Source organism: Crassostrea angulata, chromosome 9 (genome assembly GCF_025612915.1).
Source record: "Crassostrea angulata isolate pt1a10 chromosome 9, ASM2561291v2, whole genome shotgun sequence".
NCBI lineage: Eukaryota > Metazoa > Mollusca > Bivalvia > Ostreida > Ostreidae > Magallana > Magallana angulata.
Window position 1 is genome coordinate 17656895 of NC_069119.1, and position 20310 is coordinate 17677204.

A 20310-nucleotide genomic window follows, 5' to 3' on the forward strand; every position below is an offset into this window, starting at 1 on the left:
ATGGATCAGAGGAATTTTAACTTAATCGATCGCCGAGAGTTGCCTTATCATACCCGCGATTTCAGTTTTTGTGAATAATTAAAATATCTTCCTTTGTAAAATTGGATCTTCAGTGTGGCCCCACCCTACTCCTCAAGTATTTGATTTGATTTGAAAGAATTTGAATAAACATTATCTTAGGTTGCTCTCAGTAAAGTTACAGCTTTTCTAGGCAAATGGTTTTTAAATAAAGATTTTTAAAAGATTTTTCTCTTTATATTCCTATGTAATTTTTGCCCCAATCCCCAAGTTGTGACCCCTTCCTACCCCAGGGAATCATAATTTGAACAAACTTGCATCTACCCTACCTGAGGATGTTTCCACACAAGTTTCAGCTTTTCTGGCCAATTTCTTTCTGATAAGATTTTTAAAGATTTTTCTCTATATATTCGACCTCCCCCCCCCCCCCCCCCATTGTGACCTCACCTTACCCGGAGCCGGGTATCATGATTTGAACAAAAACAAACTTGAATCTGCACTACCAGTGAATGCTTTTAATTTACACAAGTTTCAGCTTTTCTGGCCAATTGGTTTCTGATAAGATTTTTAAAATTTACACTAGAAAAATTACTTTGCAACCACTATTGAAATACAACCACTATTGAAGTAATGGTTTTAATAGAGGCTGGGGATGTATTTCATGATAAGAACTATTTTACAGACACCATTAAAGTTCAACAACTATTAAACATGCGTATACATTTGTTTTTATCTAACAAACAATTAAAATACACAATTAAAGTACTAAAGACTTGCATATTTTACGGTAATAGTAATCAAGACTATGATTTAATTGTACTTATTTTAGGATTTTCACTGTTGTGCAGAAATAACCAATCCTCGCAGATTAACATAAAGAATTGTTTTCATATTTTTTTTTTCTTTACCTTTCTCTTTCTATAGATATATCATGTTTTATGGAAATTGTAAATTATTTGTACTAGAAGACCGCGTTGTAAATTGCAAGAACTTCTATTCAAAACCCCTGGATATTAAAAAGTAATTTATAGTTTATATATCATTATAGATTTATGTAATAATGAATATCACTATTAAGATAAATACTTTTATAATGGTTGGGGATGTACTTCATTAAGACCAATATTGAATGAAATTAATTATTTCAATAGTGGTTGGGTATGCGTTTCATCATAACCACTATTGAAATTTCAATAGTGGTATGTATGTATTTCATTACAACCACTATTGAAATAATTTAATTCAATTGTGGTTAAGGATGCAGTTCATTACAGCCATTATTGAAATAAAATATTTCAATAGTGGTAGGATGTTATTTTAATGCCTATTATTCCGACTGTGCATAACACTTTCTGTTCCAGATGACAGGTGGTATAGCTAACATGACCATATAGAGGTAAATCAAATAACATCATAATAACAAGAGGCCCATGGGCCACATCGCTCACCTGAACAGCAGTTCCTTGTAACATTACATTTCGTAGCATATGCTTTTTCTATTTTAAACATTGAACCCCTTTCTGGGGACCCTGTTATGGTCCGAGGTTTACGGTTGGCTTGAACAACATAAATAGTAACATAGGAATGAAAATGTGTAGCACTGCGGTGGGACCGCACGTACACAACCTGAAAAACTGAACGTAGAAGAGTTCCACTTCAAGAGGAATAACTCTCAGACTGTACAGAACATCAAGAAAGATAACTCTTGGTTCCACTACATTAGAGTTTACACAATTTGAGGATCCTTGCATAGTAATCTCACAAACTGTAGCATTATAGTTCTCGAGAAAAACGTTTTAAAAACATTTTCAATATATCTTTCTATGTTAAACTTTGAACCCCTCTTGGGGCCACAGTATTAGTCCAGTGCTAAAGTTTTAATTATTTGGAATCTACATTATTTATGGATGCTTGCATAGTTATCTCACAAGCTGAAGCATTATAGTTCCCTAGAAAAAGATTTTTCAACATTTTCCCTCTATACATGTATTTCTATGCTAAACTTTGAACACCTCTTGGGGCCCCAGTATTAGATTGAGGTCACGGCTTTTATAATTTCGAATCTACACTATTTGAGGGTGCTTACGTAGTTATCTGACAAATTGATGCATTGTAGTTCTCGAAAAGAATATTTTAAACATTTTCCATATATACCGGTACTTCTACATTTAACTTTAAACCCATCTTGGGTCCCTAGTATTAGTCCAGGGGTCACTATTTTAAAACTGTCGAACCTTCATTATCCAAGGTTGTATGCATGATAGTAATCTCACAAATTGAAGCATTGTAGTTCTCGAGAAGAAGATTTTTTAACATGTTACCTTTATATTTCTATAATAAACTTTGACCCCATCTTGGGGCCCCAGTATTGGTCCGGGGGTCACGATTTTACCAATTAGGAATCTACATAAGCGAAGGATGCATGCATAGAAATTCCACAAACTAAAACATTGTAGTTCTTGAGAAGAAATTTTTAAAACTTTTCCTTTATGTTTTTTAAAATGTTTAAATTTTGAACCCCTCTTGGTGCCCATCAATTGTCCGGGAGTTACAATTTTTTGAATCTACATTATTTAAGGATGTACATGTATGCATAGTAATATCCCAAACAGTTGCACTATAGTTCTTGAGAAGAAGATTTTAAAACATTTTCCTATATATGTTAAAATCTAAACCCCTACTGGGGCCCCACTTTTTGTTCGGGGTCGGGGTCACGATTTTTACAATCTTCACTATATATACAACCTTTTGTGTATGTATTGGCATGTTTGGTGAAGTGGTTCTTGAGAAGAAAATTTTTAAACATTTTTCATATGTATTTCTATGTTAAACTTTGAACCCGCCTGGGGCCCCAGTTTTGGTCTGAGGGTCACGATTTCTACAATTTAGAATCTTCATTATACATGCAAGCTTTTGTGTAGATATTGGCATTTCTGGTGCAGTGGTTCTTGAGAAGAAGATTTTTTAAACATTTTCCTATGTATTTCTATGTTAAACTTTGAACCCGCCTGGGGCCCCAGTTTTGGTCCGAGGGTCACGATTTTTACAATTTAGAATCTTCACTATATATACAAGCTTTTGTGTAAATATTGGCATTTCTGGTGCAGTGGTTCTTGAGAAGAAGATTTTTTAAACATGTTCCTATTTATTTCTATGTTAAACTTTGAACCCAGCCTGGGGCCCCAGTTTGAGTCCGAGGGTCACGATTTTTACAATTTAGAATCTTCACTATGTATACAAGCTTTTGTGTAAATATTGGCATTTCTGGTGTAGTGGTTCTTGAGAAGAAGATTTAAAAAAAAATATCCTATGTATTTCTATGTTAAACTTTGAACCCCGCCTGGGGCCCCAGTTTTGGTCCGAGGGTCACGATTTTTATAATTTAAAATCTTCACTATATGTACAAGTTTTTGTGTAAATATTGGCATTTCTGGTGCAGTGATTCTTGTGAAGAAGATTTTTTAAACATTTTCCATATGTAGTTCTATGTTAAACTTTGAACCCCGCCTGGGGCCCCAGTTTGAGTCCGAGGGTCACGATTTTTACAATTTAGAATCTTCACTATATATACAAGCTTTTGTGTATGTATTGGCATTTTTGGTGAAGTGGTTCTTGAGAAGAAGATTTTTAAAACATTTTCCTATGTAGTTCTATGTTAAACTTTGAACCCCGCCTGGGGCCCCAGTTTTGGTCCGAGGGTCACGATTTTTACAATTTAGAATCTTCACTATATATACAAGCTTTTGTGTATGTATTGGCATTTTTGGTGCAGTGGTTCTTGAGAAGAAGATTTTTAAAACATTTTCCTATGTATTTCTATGTTAAACTTTGAACCCCGCCTGGGGCCCCAGTTTTGGTCCGAGGGTCACGATTTTTACAATTTAAAATCTTCACTATATGTACAAGTTTTTGTGTAAATATTGGCATTTCTGGTGCAGTGATTCTTGAGAAGAAGATTTTCTAAACATTTTCCATATGTAGTTCTATGTTAAACTTTGAACCCCGCCTGGGGCCCCAGTTTTGGTCCGAGGGTCACGATTTTTACAATTTAGATTCTTCACTATATATACAAGCTTTTGTGTATGTATTGGCATTTTTGGTGAAGTGGTTCTTGAGAAGAAGATTTTTTAAACATTTTCCTATGTATTTCTATGTTAAACTTTGAACCCCGCCGGGGGCCCCAGTTTTGGTCCGAGGGTCACGATTTTTACAATTTAGAATCTTCAATATATATACAAGCTTTTGTGTAAATATTGGCATTTCTGGTGCAGTGGTTCTTGAGAAGAAGATTTTTAAAGACATGCACCCTATACTTACTGTTTCGCAATTATCTCCCTTTTGAAAAGGGCTGTGCCCTTTATTTTAACAATTTATAATCCCCTTTTCATAAGGATGCTTTGTACCAAATTTGGTTAAATTTTGCCCAGTGGTTTTTGAGAAGAAGTTGAAAATGTGAAAAGTTTACAGACGGACGGACAGACAGACAGACGGACGGACGGACGGACAGACGGACGGACGGACGACGGACAACGGGTGATCAGAAAAGCTCACTTGAACCTTCGGTTCAGGTGAGCTAAAAAAGGAATTCATCATCTCATAAGACATACTTCTTATATTCAGAAACTCCCCTAGCAGAAGGGAAAGTGTTACAAACAGACATAATAATAGACAAAAAACTGAAATGCATCACTAACCACTACTGTAATACTTTATATCAATAGTGGTTGAAATGAAAGGTATCCACCACCACTATTGAAATAACTTATTTCAATAGTGGTTGAAATGAATCGCATTCTTTACCACTATTGAAATAATATATTTCAATAGTGGTCGTAGTGAAGTACACCCCCACCCACTATTGAAATAATTTATATTAATAGTGATATTCATAATAATATTAATCAACAAATAATTATTCAATATACAGGGGGTTTGAATAGAAGTTCTGGCAATTTAAAAAATGTTCATTATTGTGCAAATAATATACATTATTATAGGACATGATATGTATGTAGAAAGAGATATGTAAAGGAAAAAATATAAATTTTCAAAGTAATATAAATAAAGAAATGCATTCTAAGCTACAATTGAAAAAATAATTCTAATAGTAGTTGTACTTTAACAGTGTCTGTAAATTGATTTTCAAATGGAATACATCCCGGAACACTACTTAAATATTTTATTTCAATAGTGGTTGTATTTAAAAAGTGGTTGTAAAGTGATTCTTCAAATGCAATACATTCCCAACCACTATTGAAATAATTTATTTCAATAGTGGTTTTATTTCAATAGTGGTTGCAAAGTGATTTTTCTAATGAAATGCATTACCAACCACTATTGAAATAATTTATTTCAATAGTGGTTTTATTTCAATAGTGGCTGCAACAGTGCCCCCCCCCCCCCCTTCCACAATATTAACCCCCACATTCCCGAGTTATTTTTTCATCATTCATTTTTTTAATTATATGTTGTTATGTGCTACATTAAAAAAACACAATTAACGCGAAATAAGCTGTGTATAAAAAAAATACCACTGGTAAAAATTCTCTTTGTATACCAGTGGTATATATTTTTATACATTGCTTGTTTCGTGTTAATTGTGATTTTTTTGGTGTAGCGTACATCAAGATATAATTTTAAAAGTAAATGATGAACAAATACTTCGGGAATGTGGGGGAGAATATTGTATAGGCGCGTCCCCAATCACCTGTGGATTCAACTGTTTTAATTGCATCGAATCATGAGATTATGAAATCGCGCGAACGGCGTATTTTTATTAAAAAATTTCATTCAGTTCACATCCCTATAAACAATAAAAACGAGATTTCAAAATCCAGAAGATGTGCTTCCCTTGATTTGACGCGGAAATGTATTCGTCGCGTTTATTTAAAAAACTACAGTATGTGTATGAGAATATCCAACTTCAAATTCCCTAATTTCCACCTCCATCCAACCCCAGATTGTGTTGATGTTTTGAATGTATAGCAATATGTATGAAAAAAATGTCCTTATGATATCATACTTTATACTCGTACTTGATTATGTATACAAGGTAATACAACTGGACTCTCCCTTTCTATAAAAACAGGCCCATATCTGACCTCTAGTTTAATGATATGATTAGATATATGGACTTGAAATATACCGTAAGGATACTGTAAACGTACTATATTTTGCGTGTACGATATTTGGCGCTTTTTCAACAAATTAGCGTGGTTTTGATTTAGAGCATTTCTGAATGTACCTATTTAATATATATTTCACATTTGGTGATGTACTTGATTTACCGGATGCCGTTTTCCGCCAAAAATGCTAAATAGAATACACAGCCAAATGTTATATGTTTACAGTAGTATGCCTTGCATCACATTTAAAAGAAAATAGACCAACGGTTCCACATAAGGAATGAAAATATGAAGTTATTGCCTATGCCAAACAATCACCCTTTAGTTTGTAAAAATCATGTTTTAATCTGTAAAATTTACACTTTTTAAAAAGTGTAAAATTAACACTTTAATCTATACAATTCATGAAGTGTAACATTGTTACGAAATAATTGGGTCGAATGGTTTTATATGTATCACTTACAGCTCCCATGATTATCCATCAATCGTTGTAATTTATAATCATGCTTGAATGTGTTGTCATTCTTTCATCCCATATCAATTGTTCATATTCATACTTTGTATCTTATTCACGATGTTGTAATTTGAAAGTATGTTTTAACATCGGGTCCGAATGACCTCGATCCTCCATTGTATGTTTGCAATCATTTATCACGTTTTATCATTGAACATGCGTATGTCTTCGCTTGCATCATTGTTATAGTATAAAAGCAACTTGTACATGTACTTATCATATTTTGTAGATTGGATCCAATATTTTAGTAGAAATAACTCATATTCTATTCAAGAACTGCACCACGTGGACTTTCCCCGGTCTGTGTATTCCGGAAATGGCATAGGGTCGTTTCGGTTCAGCTATTGGCTAATTGAGGTTACCTAGGGGTACGTAAGTGTATATATATATCCACCCACCCCCCCCCCCCCCCCCATCGTCTGCTAATCGCCAGACGTATAATTAATAGTCTCCGGGCAACATCTATTGTTCTTCGTAAAGCCGATATACCCACTCCAGGTGGCAGATGTGTCCCAGGCCCGTTGGGTAATCATTGCTATTTAAAATATTATATTATAAAGCTGAGATACCCCTGTGGGCTACCTAATACCTTATGGGAAGCCTATGCGTGAAGTGGGATGTGCCATTTGGGATTATTATATAATTATAGGAAACGAGAGACCCATCATTGGGAAAATGGGAAAGAGAATATTTGTAGGGCTTTAAATAAGTATAAGTAGTTACTTTAATTATTTGTATAGGTAGGATTTTTATTTATGGATTGTGGGAGGATTTTTGACTATGAGAGTTTGTATGATTTTTCCATCATTATATCATTTGACCATTTCATTTTTTCATCTGAATAAATTATTGTTATATTGTTAATCCTGTCTTATTCATTTATTAATTATCAAATAAGGTTAACTTACAGGCGTAGAAAACCCACAAGTTTACTTACTCCCACCCGGGAGTGGAACGCAACAACATTTTCACTTTTTTCTACAAAATTCACACTTTGATCTACAAAATTAACACTTTAAAGTGTAAAATTCACACTTAAATTTGTAAAAGTTCACATTTTAATCTGTAAATTTCAAAGTTTATTCAGTAAAATTAACACTTTAAAGTGTAAAATTCAAACATTAAAGTATAAAATTCACACTTTAATCTGAAAAATACACGATTTTACTCAGGAAAACTTTCACTTTAAAGTGTAAAATTCACATTTTTTTCTGTAAAGTTCACACTTTATTCTGTAAAATTCATAATTTAAAGGGTATAATTTCACTTGATTCTCACTTTAAACTGTAAAATTTACACATTAATTTGGTATAATTTACACATTGATTTGGTAAAATTTACACTTTAATCTGTAAAATTTACACTTTAAAGTGTAAAATTTTAAAGTTGGCACCAATGCAACACAGTGGATTTCAGAAATTAAATGGTAAATTTTAAAGATAAAAGTGTGAATTTTACAGTAAAAAAGTGAATTTTACAAATAAAATTGTGGATTTTACACTTAAATCAGAATTTTTTTTTATAGATTTAAGTGCAAAATTAACAGATTAAGGTATAAATTCTACACTTTAAAGAGCAAATTTCACAAATTAAAGTGTGAATATAACACTTTAATCTGTAATTTTTCTCTTTTACAGATTGAAGTGGGAATTTTACACTTGAATCAACAAATCTTATAGATTAAAGTGTGAATGTTACATATTAAAGTGTCAGATTTACACTTTTAAGTGTACATTTTCAGGTTTAAGAGTGAATTTTACAAATTGAAGTGTTAAATTACACTTTTAAGTGTAAATTTTACAGGTTTAAGTGTGATTTTACACTTTAAAAAGTATGAATTTTTAACTTTAATTTATTAGTTTTACAGAATAAATTGTGAATATTACAGATTAAATAGTGAAGTTTACACATTAAAGTCTAAATTTTGCAGATTAAAGTGTGAAGATTAAAGTGTGGACTGTACACTTTTTAAAAATGTAATTTTTTTTTTAGATTAAAGTGAGAATTTTACATTTTGATCTGTCAATTTTACAAGTGTAAATTTTACTGTAAATGTGTAAATTTTACTAATTTGAAAATGTGAAATTTACACGTAAATCCGCAAATTTTATGGATTAAGGTGGATTAAGGTGGATTCAGGTGTGAATTTTACAACTAAATTCGCAAATTTTGCAAATTTAAGTGTAGAAATTACATATTAAAGTGTGAAATTTGAAGATCAAAGTGTGCATTTTACACTTTTACAGATTAACATTTTAAAAAAAAATATAAGTACAGACAGTAAAATTATCTTTTATTTCATTTCTTTTCTTGGAGAAAGTTAGAGTTATTGCCCTTTGGTACAACAGATTAGCAATTATATAAAGTTGAATACCCAAAACAAAGGAACCAATGAAATTTGTTTTATATTTAGCCATGTTTTGTATGTCAAGACATAACTGAGTTCTCATTTTCTAATTTAGGTGGAATAGCTACTCAGATGTCAACACTCGGTTCATTGGTACTCTCATTCCTTAAACGTCACACTGTACAGATCAAAACAAAAATGCGTATGATTTTCAAGATAATTTTTACTGGGTTACCAAAAGCTCCAAAAAAATTAACCCTTCTGACAACCAAAACTTTGCCATCCAAGTGAATAACAAGTATTATAAGACGTATTATTTATTCAATTTTGGTGCAGTTAGAATTAATCGAAATGGGACTTGTTCCACCAAGGGTCTTTCGTAATGCATATCAATATTATTACCACCCAACATTTTTTATATTCCTAAAAATGTTAAGGATGCATACAGTCGATAATAATTTTTATATACATCACCTACAAGTGATGCAAACCAGGTTGCATTCCCACATAAGTTATAATGGCGTTGTAAAATTTCTGAAATCTCTTCTGAAAGATTGCAAAAACGATTTTTAAAAATTGTACAACTTTTCATGAAAGTTGTACAAGGAAAACGGCATCCTGACAGCGACTGTGACTGCCACAGCGACACTAATTATATAGTGTTTTTACGCAGAGCCCCACTGCATACTTTGTGCATGCTCAAAGAATACGCCGTCAAATGGCGTCCTAGGCAACCATACCGCAACAAGTGGAAGATACCACTGCATTGTTGTACGTACTGCTGTATGAGACCTTACTGCACGCACCTTGGCGTTTGCACTTTTCATGAATTTATCAGCGTGGCCTGAAATAAAGACAGAACAATGTTAATTGATTTATTTCACTTTTTTTTTTACAAAACAAGATATCTGTGCAGGGAGGAATGTGATAATTTGATTGTCACAGCCCCGTCTAAAGATTTGTGGGGGTTTAGTTTCTAATCCTGGGTTTGTTTGTCCATATTTTTGGCATCCTGTTACGTACAATTCAATGATCTTTAATATAATGATGTAAGTCAAGGTCAAATTATGGTTTATTTAAAAAAGATAAAGATATGTCTTTGAAATTTTATTTAGCATTGTTTTAGAGCTTTTAAGTACGAGGGTTGTTAGAAAAGTTTGCGGACAAATGAAGTGGTTTACTGCAAAATTACGGTGTACTTTATAGGATGACATATGTTTTGTTAAATGACTATAAATATAAAGTAAGTATGCAAAAAATCATATGATTTTGAAATTTACAAAAAAAGATACTTTGCATGAATGAGATTCACGGATCACCATTTCATATTTTTACGACATCAGGTGACGTCAGATAACTGTAAGGCAAACCTTTCAATCTTTTCAAAGTAAATACCTTTCAGTTACACACACTTTAAGTGTCATTTAACCCATTTATAAAATGCATGTTCATACCATTATTTGTTTCTGTGTAACTCTTTAGTGGCATATCGTAGATCATTTTGATCAGAAAATCTTTGTCCACACAGTTTCGACTTTAGATTTCAGTGAAATACATAGGTGCAAAATCCGAGTTTATGGGTGGTTGGGTGCTGCAAAAGCTCAAAATCAGTTCTTCCATCTTTAAACCCCTGCGATTCCAATTGTAAACCTTTGTCCTATTTTAATAACACTGTTTCTTTATTTACAGATCACTCCAGTACAGTGAATATGTACAGTAAGTAGTGCTTAGTCAGTATACCAGTATATTGAGTATTATAAGGCAGTATATTGCTTCAATTTTTACCTTTAACTTTTTATCAGACATACATATATTTCAATTGAAATATCTCTGTTAAATGGAAGTGACTGCAGGGTCCTGCACTTGTACTTAATATAAGAGATACAAAAGCTTTGGATGTGTGCATGTTTCTTTGAAGAACATTAAGTGAACATGGTTTTCTTGAATATTAAGAGGAAATTCAATAGTTTATGAGTATAAACCGGTAGTTTATGCTTTAGAAAGAGCAATGAAGTTTTTAAAAGTGTAAATTATTCACTCATTTTAGTGTCCTTAAAAATTATCATATTATTTTGAATATATTATTAATTTAAACTCTATACTGGTATACTAAGAACAATGAAGTGAATGTAATTGGAACTGTTAAGGTTAAAAATCAGTAAATACTTTAAACTTTAATACAAAATGAGCAAAAAAAGAAATTCAAGCTTTAAACACTAGATACTCTATCTGAAAACATGGAAGGCATAAAACATTTCTTAGTTTATGCAGATGAGATTTCAACAACCAGTAAATGTATGAACACTAAAGTGGGTTTAGTTCTGTAGAATACATGAAAGAAATCAATTTCCTAACAAAGAATTTGGGGAGGGAGTGGGGGTTTTTCAGGAGGACCCTTGGAGTGACGGATGGCGATATGATGTCTGTGGAGCAGGACCACCCCCGCAGTTTGAGGGACCAGATTTACCAGTGCCTGGTCCTGTGGATCAGTAACAATGGTGGACAGTTTGACAGGGGTAGAATAGTTGCGGCACTGCGGGATTCTGCGGTGGAGAGATATGATTTAGCCGGAAGGATTCAAGACTGTGACATTTAATTAAGACAGTGTATAGATTAATGTTTTACTACTGAATGACTTATCTCCAGCAATGGTGTTTTTCTCTGTATACAATTTATGTCTTTGTTGTATACAGATAATATTAATTGTTTTCACCTCATTTTGATCCAGTGAATGAGATAAAATGCTTTACTATATGCATTATATAGTGTATTAAATAAAGTTTGTGGTATTAAAGGTAAATGTTCCAAGTGCGACTGACAATTTTTTCTTCATTTTGAATACAGTCAATTTTGTAAAGAAAATGCATGTAATGTATTTTTGAATTTGTAAATACTATATATTCACTCTTTTTATTAAAATTAATAAATACTTATTACAATGAAAATTTTGCAAATTAAGTCTTATTATGAATTTAAAAACAACCCTCAATTCATCAAAGAATAAAGAGCTCACTTGGACAATTTGTCACCTTTCTGAGACCACCAGTATTATATGGAAATATACAGTACAGGCAACGCGGATCCCGTGTTTCCCGCGCCCCGTCACGGTATAAACACATCGAGGTGATCGGCCAGGTGAGACAGGTATCCCGCGTTCCCATCACGGTAAACTGATCATCTACCTGTCCCCGTCACGGTAAAATTATCGATGGAAAAGTATCGTATACAAGCGGGAGTTATCTCCCCGAATGACAAATAAATTGCATGTTAATTTATATTTAATGACGATATTTAACCAGATTTTGACAGAGATTATAATCAAAATACATGTAATCTTTTTTAGTAATTTTTTTTTATTTCATAGCTATTAAATATATTATTATAGTATTTAATTTAATACTTGTGCAGCAGTCGCAAATAAAATATTTTCGATTCCATTATCATATTTTAAGAAGGTCGTTAAAATAAAAATTATCATGAAATGATTTTAAAATTATGAATGTGTACGCAGTGTGATTGTGTTTTCTTAACAATTAAATGGTCCGCTTACATTTGTATTGTTTGTTGTTGAAGTCCATGCGTGTCAACTAATGATGAGCAAGTGATTCAAAATTAGGGCTTCCTATGATTAGCAACCCGGTATTTTTAGCACGTTCGGTTCATTTCTTTCAAGGTCTTCTACGTGTAAAGAACATTTTTTGTGTATTCATGTTTTAGTGAATTTGTGTTGCGTTACTTTAAGTTTGGCTCGATGTTTGTCATTGCACGAGGATTCCCACTTTCTAGTGCGTTACGTTTGCGACGACAATCTTCAAGTGCGAAGCCGTGTGTTCTTCAATACTCAGTCTGACTTGAATATTTAATGTGTCCCATGGAGATAAGTCGTCCACGAATCCCAGCTACAGAAGTACCGCTCCGATGCATTCTAACTATCTCCAGCTTCAAATCGTGTCGAATACGCCCCATCGTAATGCGAAAAATCAAATGAACGTGTATCTCTAACAAATAGAGAGTACGGAGCATTAGAGATACCCAGAGTTGCATAAAATTATGTAATCGAAAGATATTGTGGGTATCCCTTGTCATGTTGTCGTGATGGTGTACCAGCTACCCGCCGTGACGGAGGTTAGCGCTCGCTCGCGACCGAGCCCCCCTCTCTCTCTCTCTCTCTCTCTCTCGACAGAATAACTAGATAATTTATTTTGAGAATGAAATGTTGTTAAACCGTATTCCTATGTTCTTACACATTTCAAACGAATTAGGAACATGTATTGAAAGTTTTGCTGTTGATATTTCATGCCGATAAAAAAACATTTAAACATTTCAGTAAATGTATTGATATCATTTTATGTGTGCTTGTAATTTTATTGTATATAAAGCTACTACACATATGTAAACCCGTTTTCGTAACCTAACCTCTCCCCCCCCCCCCCCCCACTCACCTCAAAGATTTATGTCTGTCAAAGTTAACTTTATTTGACTTTAGTCCCTATTGTTTTACACAAAGGTGTGAAACTATCGCACTGACAGGAAATCACTCTACGCTTGAACGCACAGAATACACAGGAATGAGGCAGGTAGATAATCTGTGTAACGATTGACCAAGAAGAATTCTACATGTATATCAAACAATTTTACAATAGTTACATTAAATAATTGATTCATTTTACTGCGTTCTCTAACAGTTAAACGTGTTTAAGATGTTCCTTCCCGCAAAAACCCTCCATTATTAAGTAAACGAAAGAGAGAAAAAACACAACGAATTAAACTTTCTAAACACAGTAAATCAAGCATCACGAACATTGTAAAAACTTAACTGTTAGATATACTTCTTATTTTCTTTATTAAAAATAAAACTAATAGAACGAAACTTTGTCATGGAGGGAACACGTGGTAGAACTAGCGGGCTGATTTGATTGACAGGTGCAGCACATGGACTCAAATCTGAAATTGCATGATGGATTCAATCACAGTGTACCATATTCTTTTATGAATACTAATTTTATGAATATTTAGAATTGGATATTACTATATTTCACATAAGTGTACGTTAAATTACTCCTAAACGCCCCACCTCTCTACCTCCCCCCCTCTCTCTCTCTCTCTCTCTCTCTCTCTCTCTCTCTCTCTCTCTCCCCTCTTCTGTAAGGTGTTGAGCGATTAGACGAAGCCGTACGCGATTTAAACTTTTTCTTTTGTCGTGAATAGATGTGAAAACCCTCAAGGGCATGTCGTCTTCTACCCTTTAGTTTGTTAATCACTACATGTATACACAGAAAATGACCGTGACTTAAACTTTATATGTATACACAAGAACGCATACTGACACGTTATTATTCAAGGCGCTTTAAAGCAGCACCAACTTTATATTTGAATGATAATTTTATTATTGAATGGAAAAAAATATTTGATAGTTGATTCCCGACATTTGTTCATTTCTCAATTTAAAACATACACATGTACTGACAGTTTACGGCGCTATGCGTGTCAACTTATAAAATGAGAAGATGAAATTGCTCTGCATTGATACGATGAAATATTTAATTTTAAGAGTGTTCTAAAAACAGGATTAACAACTAATAGAAATAATAACTGAAATAAGCACGTCAAATACAAATATGTGTTCTTATTTACACATCACATAATTTATTTGCGTAATGTTGTGTTATGTTGTAATTCAAATGTAGTTTCCAATTTCACGAAATTCTATTTCATAAATATTATTTAATAATTTTATATTAATATGAACCACAATTTATTTACAATGCAGCTGTTATGCTTAAATCTGAAGTCGCATATTTGACGTGGATTTACGCGACCCGCATTGCCTGTAATGTACAGTACAGGTAAAGTAACAAGAACAAGCAGCAGCAGGAATAACGGTAAATCACACCGTCGTGGTGTCATCACGGTCGCAATCCATACCGCGATCAAAAACCGCGATGGTGTATCGCGGGAACGATAAAAATACCGTGACGGTAACGCGGGCCAATACGGGATCCGCGTTGCCTGTACTGTAATATTACAAAATATATTAAAATAATTTATATTACAATATTGTATTGTAGGCAGTATACAATTTTGTCTCATTTAATATAATACAATATTGTTTGTGGTCAAATTTAAAATATTTCACTGTATGATACAATAATGCATTATACTATACAATATAATTAATCTACCATGATATTGTATTATATTATACAAAATTGTATCATACCATTCAGTATTGTATCATATCATGTAACAGTCATTTCACAATTTACTAGACATAAACTGGTTCGCGAACACCAATTTTTAAGATTAAGATGTAAACTTTTTGGAAAATAATATACCAGAGACACAGGAGAACAGGGGTCGTATGCATAAAAATTCTAAGAATTTTCTTAAGTTTATGCTTAACTTTCTAAAGAATATTCTCAACTAAGCAATATGCTTAATTTACGTTGCATAAAACTTCTAAGCAATATGCTTAGTTGTTCTTAGCTAAGCATATCACAATCTGCTTAAGTATATCGTTGCTATGTCAAACGTCACTTCCGCTTTCACTTTACTGTAAACAAATAACGCATGTGGTTTTAGCCAAATCCCAACAATTTGTCACTGTATCATTTGAAAATAAATTAAATGTAATAATTAATATGTTTTTCTATGTTTTATTATGTTTATGGTTTTTGTAATACGGATAATCACTACGCGATATTATCGTCTGCTTTTGACCGGCGTTGAAAATGGCAGAAAACAAAGATGAAGGTCCTACATGTAGCGTACCGAAGAAGAGGAAACCAAACTGGACGACAGACGAATGTTTATATCTAAGCAAATTGGTTGATGAAAACAAAAGCGTACTTAGGTCTAAATTTGGGGCAGGGGTAACGACTGTTAAAAAAAGGGAAACCTGGGGGAAAATTACAGATGCCATCAATGCCACCTCCTCTACCAAACGTTCGGTAGAGGAAGTTGAGAAAAAGTGGCACAATATTCAGATGAGAGGAAATGCGGAGATTGCCGACGCAAGACGCAGTGCCAAAAAAACAGGTAACGAAACTATACTGTATTGTATCATGCGCGGATCTCGATGGGGCGACCCCCCCCCCCCCGGCAAAATTCATATAGCAAAATTAACAAGATTATGACCTATGAGTTTATTTTAAAGTAGACTGAGCTTTACTCATGACAAGTAAAATTTTATTTCGTATGTGAATTATGTAAGAAACCTTTGCATAACATCATAGACACATATATTAACGAATGTCCATGATAAAATAAAACTGATGGATTTCGTACAGTGCGTCGCTTACCGTGACAATTGTGATAGAATTTCCAATATGAATTCACTCACACTTTCTTTTTCTATTGCCCAAAATTCCACTTGTTATTCGTATTGAGTATTCTGCATCGTCATAGCCCATTTGCTGAATGACGTAATCAATATATTTAGGAGTTGTGCCCCTTAGTTTGTCCACCCCCCCCCCCTTTTCTAATTTCCATAGGGTACAAATATTAAATATTTCCTATAACTGTCACTATTTTTATCGAATTTTGAAAACATCCTACTTGTGATTTATATATAATTCTACTACAGTTATTGCCGAGATCAAAGAGATGCCGCGGACATTATTCTCCAATAAACCACGAACGTCATCAGTAAATTATCAAATCAGAAATACCTATTTGTCTCGCACTGACAATGAAGGTACAACTTTCAACCGCAAACAGTTTTAAAACTATTGCAAATTTATGTGTTAGTTCCAGTCAAAACGATGTGTATTGCCTCAAATTTCTATTTTTAAGAGATCAATGCAGCTGTTCCTAACACCTCCCTAGCACATTTTCACTGCGTGTTTTTACGTAAAAAATATAACGTATAGTAGGAATAATCGTATTACATTGCCCTTAAAATATTAGGAACATGATTTAAACATATTTTATAAATAAGTAAAGAGTATTAAAAATCCAAAGAAAAAGTTTGTCTGTCGTCTGCGTGTAATTCCTTTGATCTAGGCCTATTCACATGTAAACATTACTAACAAAACCATAGGGGTTACACGGAACAGCCGTCAAAATGACCTAGATCGTCTCTCTATAGGAGAAACGATCTGTAGAAATACTGGGCTGTTAGTAGAATAGAAATAAAGTTCTTGTTTTTGTGAATGTTGCAGGATCACCTCCTCGGTCTCGAAATGTTGTTTGAAATATAAAAGCCTCGGCTAACGCCTCGGCTTTTATATTTCAAAACAACATTTCTCGACCTCGGAGGTGATTCTGCAACATTCACGAAAACTCGTACTTTATTTCTTAAATGACCTTAATCTGGTACACTCTGCATTTAAGATATGGAGTTCTTGAAACTTACGAAGTTTGTGTTTTTGATGCATGGTTTTGCTTTTTTTTTTTTACTGGCGGGGAGCATTTCAGAAATAATGATGAATTTAGTATATTGTATTATCATACACCTTTGGAGACAATAGACATGTGCCTTCAAAATACGTGGGGGGGGGTCTATTATGACTCCAACATTTCAATATTTCCGTCTTCTCAAGGTATATTTCGGAACAATTTTCTTTCTTGCGAGAAAAGGGGGGGAGGGTTGAACCCTCTATGATGCTATGTGCCTAATGGTTAGGTCTAACTTAAGTTGCAAAAAAGTGAGGGGGGTAAGCCCCCCAGCCCCCCCCCCCCCCCCCCCCCCCCCCCGGTTCCGACGACTATGATAGATAATATTTCCTATGTAATAAAAGGGAAATTTTAATTTAGTGTACATCTGAAATCAATCTTTTTGACCAAATTTGCAGGCGGCGGACCAGCAGGAAAACCCCTTACCCCATTAGCAGAGGCCGTAGAGAGTGTTATCGGAACTGATAACATCAGCATATCTGGAATACCTGGTGCAGTCGATACAACCTTCCTAATGCTGGACAATGAACACAACACAGCAAATATAGCGTATGTTTGATCTATAATACCGGGTATATGCTAAATTTCACGACTTGTGAATAGGGGGTACGTTGCCGTTGGGTTGAAATGATTTTAAAGCATCCCTTAAATCTATTAAATATAAGATCAATAACTTTTTAAAGAAAGAAAATCAATACAATTTATTATTGCTATGCAGCACGAGAACAGTTGAACAGCGGCCTAGTGCAGTGGTCCAAGATCTCCAAATATTAAGCACCAATGAAAGCGGTGACGGGCAGATTAATTTGGTTACCCTCCCTGCACGGAAGTGCAATACATGTAGCTGCAGCATCGATTCCTGTATGGATGACCTACAGAAGAGAAAATTAGAACTGGAAATAGAAAATTTCACGCTTAGAAATACCCTTGTCAAACTCCAGATAGAAAGGCTACAGAACGACTCAGAGTGATGGATTTGGTGAATACATTACATGATCTAAATTAAATATAAATTACATAGTATTTTAAAATATTTATTTTATTTTATTGTATATTAATTAAGAAATTATTTATTGTATATGTTGAATATGAAGTTTAAAGTTTTCTACGATAATTGAAAGTGAACATTCGTGTTGTTAACAGTTTTAATGTTATATATAAAGCTATATGCAAAATTTAATTGATGTTTTTAAAAGAAAGAATGTTTCGTTGTGTTTCGGTTTAATATTTTAGGTACATAATGTATAAACCTTCTTTAAGTTGTACAATAAATTCAAACGCATTTAAAAGTACTACTTAATAAAACTAAATCTAAAATAAAACTATTTCAAATTACATTTATTACTTTCCGGCCCATTACATGCATTAATTCCATGTGGTTTCCAACAGAGCAAAAATAGCATTTACCAGTGTTATAGAAATGCAGCTTTAAGTTACGAAGAATATGATTAAACAATATAAGTAACACGTTTTCATTTGATCATGTATAAATATTCCAGTCCAGTCAGTTTCAGTGGAGCCATGAATTAAAATCGGTTTTCTTAATAAATAGAGGAGACTGCAAATATTTAATATGAAAGAAAAAAATTAAAAATTATTTACATGTACATACCTCATTTGTCATTCAAGTGAAATGGGTTGCGACAATATGGTTTCTGTATGCGCGACCATCAGCAGTTTGGAAGTCTCCAACTAAGTGGTCTGCATTGTCATTGTCGTCAGGTCCATCGTCACTGTCGTCTTCATCTCCGTGCTCCTGTGGTACGGGGATGTTAAACATCTTCGCAATATTGTGAAGAATTCCACATGCTGTGATGATTTGGCTGACTCGGTCAGGGCTCTGTCGAATTTCACCATGGAGGATGTGAAATCGTCTCTTCAGTTGCCCGATGGTTCTTTCCACAATTGTTCTAGTGCATTTGTGCGACCTTAATTAATTAATTCAATATCATGAAAGAGAGGTCAAATGGCTTTTACGTTATATCTGATGCATTAAATAATGAAAACATAAGAATTTTCCCGAGGTGTGTGTGTGTGTGTGTGGGGGGGGGGGGGGGGGTTATTATGTTTTCGGAGGGGTGGGGGGGGGGGGTCCAATGCCTATTTCGGTATCTTTACTATTCTGATATTGGTGGAAGCTCTTTACTGAATGGGGGGGGGGGGGGGGGGGGGGGATACACAGGGACTCTAAAGAAAATCGAACCCGGGTGGCGGATCCGTTAATAGTAGCATACACTTGCAATTTAAACTGTCGGGTTCGTTATTTCAAATAAATTTATTCATCTTTTTTATTTGGGATTGGAGAGTTTTGAGAAAATTGGGACAAGAATATAAATCACTCCGTGACTCGGGATGTAAAGTCCATTCATATATTAAGGTAAGCTGGCAAAAAAACTTACATGTCTGCTTAAAGCTGTATGAGTATGCGATTTTATCAGTAATGTGTAAACAAGATAATTGTATTTCAATACCTCGGTGTCTAAAACTTCGTAACTATTACGTTATTTTTGTTCTCGCACTGACGGAATAACATAACAATAAGATGACGTCATTTTTGTTGACGTTGCGAACGTTACGTTTAAATTCTGTAGCAGTCTCATATTTTATGATTTAATTATAAGTACATGTATATTATATATGCATCATTTCATTTTGATATTTTCATGATTTTTTGTTATAGGTCTTACAGTTATGGTCTCGTCAAAGCTGTATAGTTGTTAATAGCTCATATTTAAGGTCTTCCGTTTCCAACGGAAGACCTTATTGTTATTGCTTTGTTTCTTTTTCCCTATTCTTATTATTATTATTTTTTTTCTTCCTATTTTTGTGCACGCGATTTCTCAGAAACGGCTCGGCCGATCTCAATGAAAGTTTCAGATATGATAGATATTGGTCTGAACCTGATTAAA

General features: G+C 33.8%; 1 protein-coding gene across 1 annotated transcript; it reads left to right on the top strand.

Moving 5' to 3' along the window:
* Positions 1-15735: 15735 nt before the first annotated feature.
* LOC128162158 (myb-related transcription factor, partner of profilin-like) lies at positions 15736-18375 on the top strand. The gene is made up of 3 exons (XM_052825347.1): positions 15736-16042; positions 17800-17950; positions 18120-18375. Exons 1-3 carry the CDS (start codon positions 15736-15738, stop codon positions 18370-18372), a joined length of 711 nt encoding a protein of 236 aa, XP_052681307.1. The 3' UTR covers positions 18373-18375.
* Positions 18376-20310: the final 1935 nt, after the last annotated feature.

Coding starts and splice junctions, on each gene's coding strand:
- LOC128162158 (XM_052825347.1), top strand. CDS start 15,736: ATGGCAGAAAACAAAGATGAAGGTCCTACATGTAGCGTACCGAAGAAG. Junction 16,043..17,799: donor ACGCAGTGCCAAAAAAACAG/GTAACGAAACTA, acceptor CCAAATTTGCAG/GCGGCGGACCAGCAGGAAAA. Junction 17,951..18,119: donor CACAACACAGCAAATATAGC/GTATGTTTGATC, acceptor ATTGCTATGCAG/CACGAGAACAGTTGAACAGC.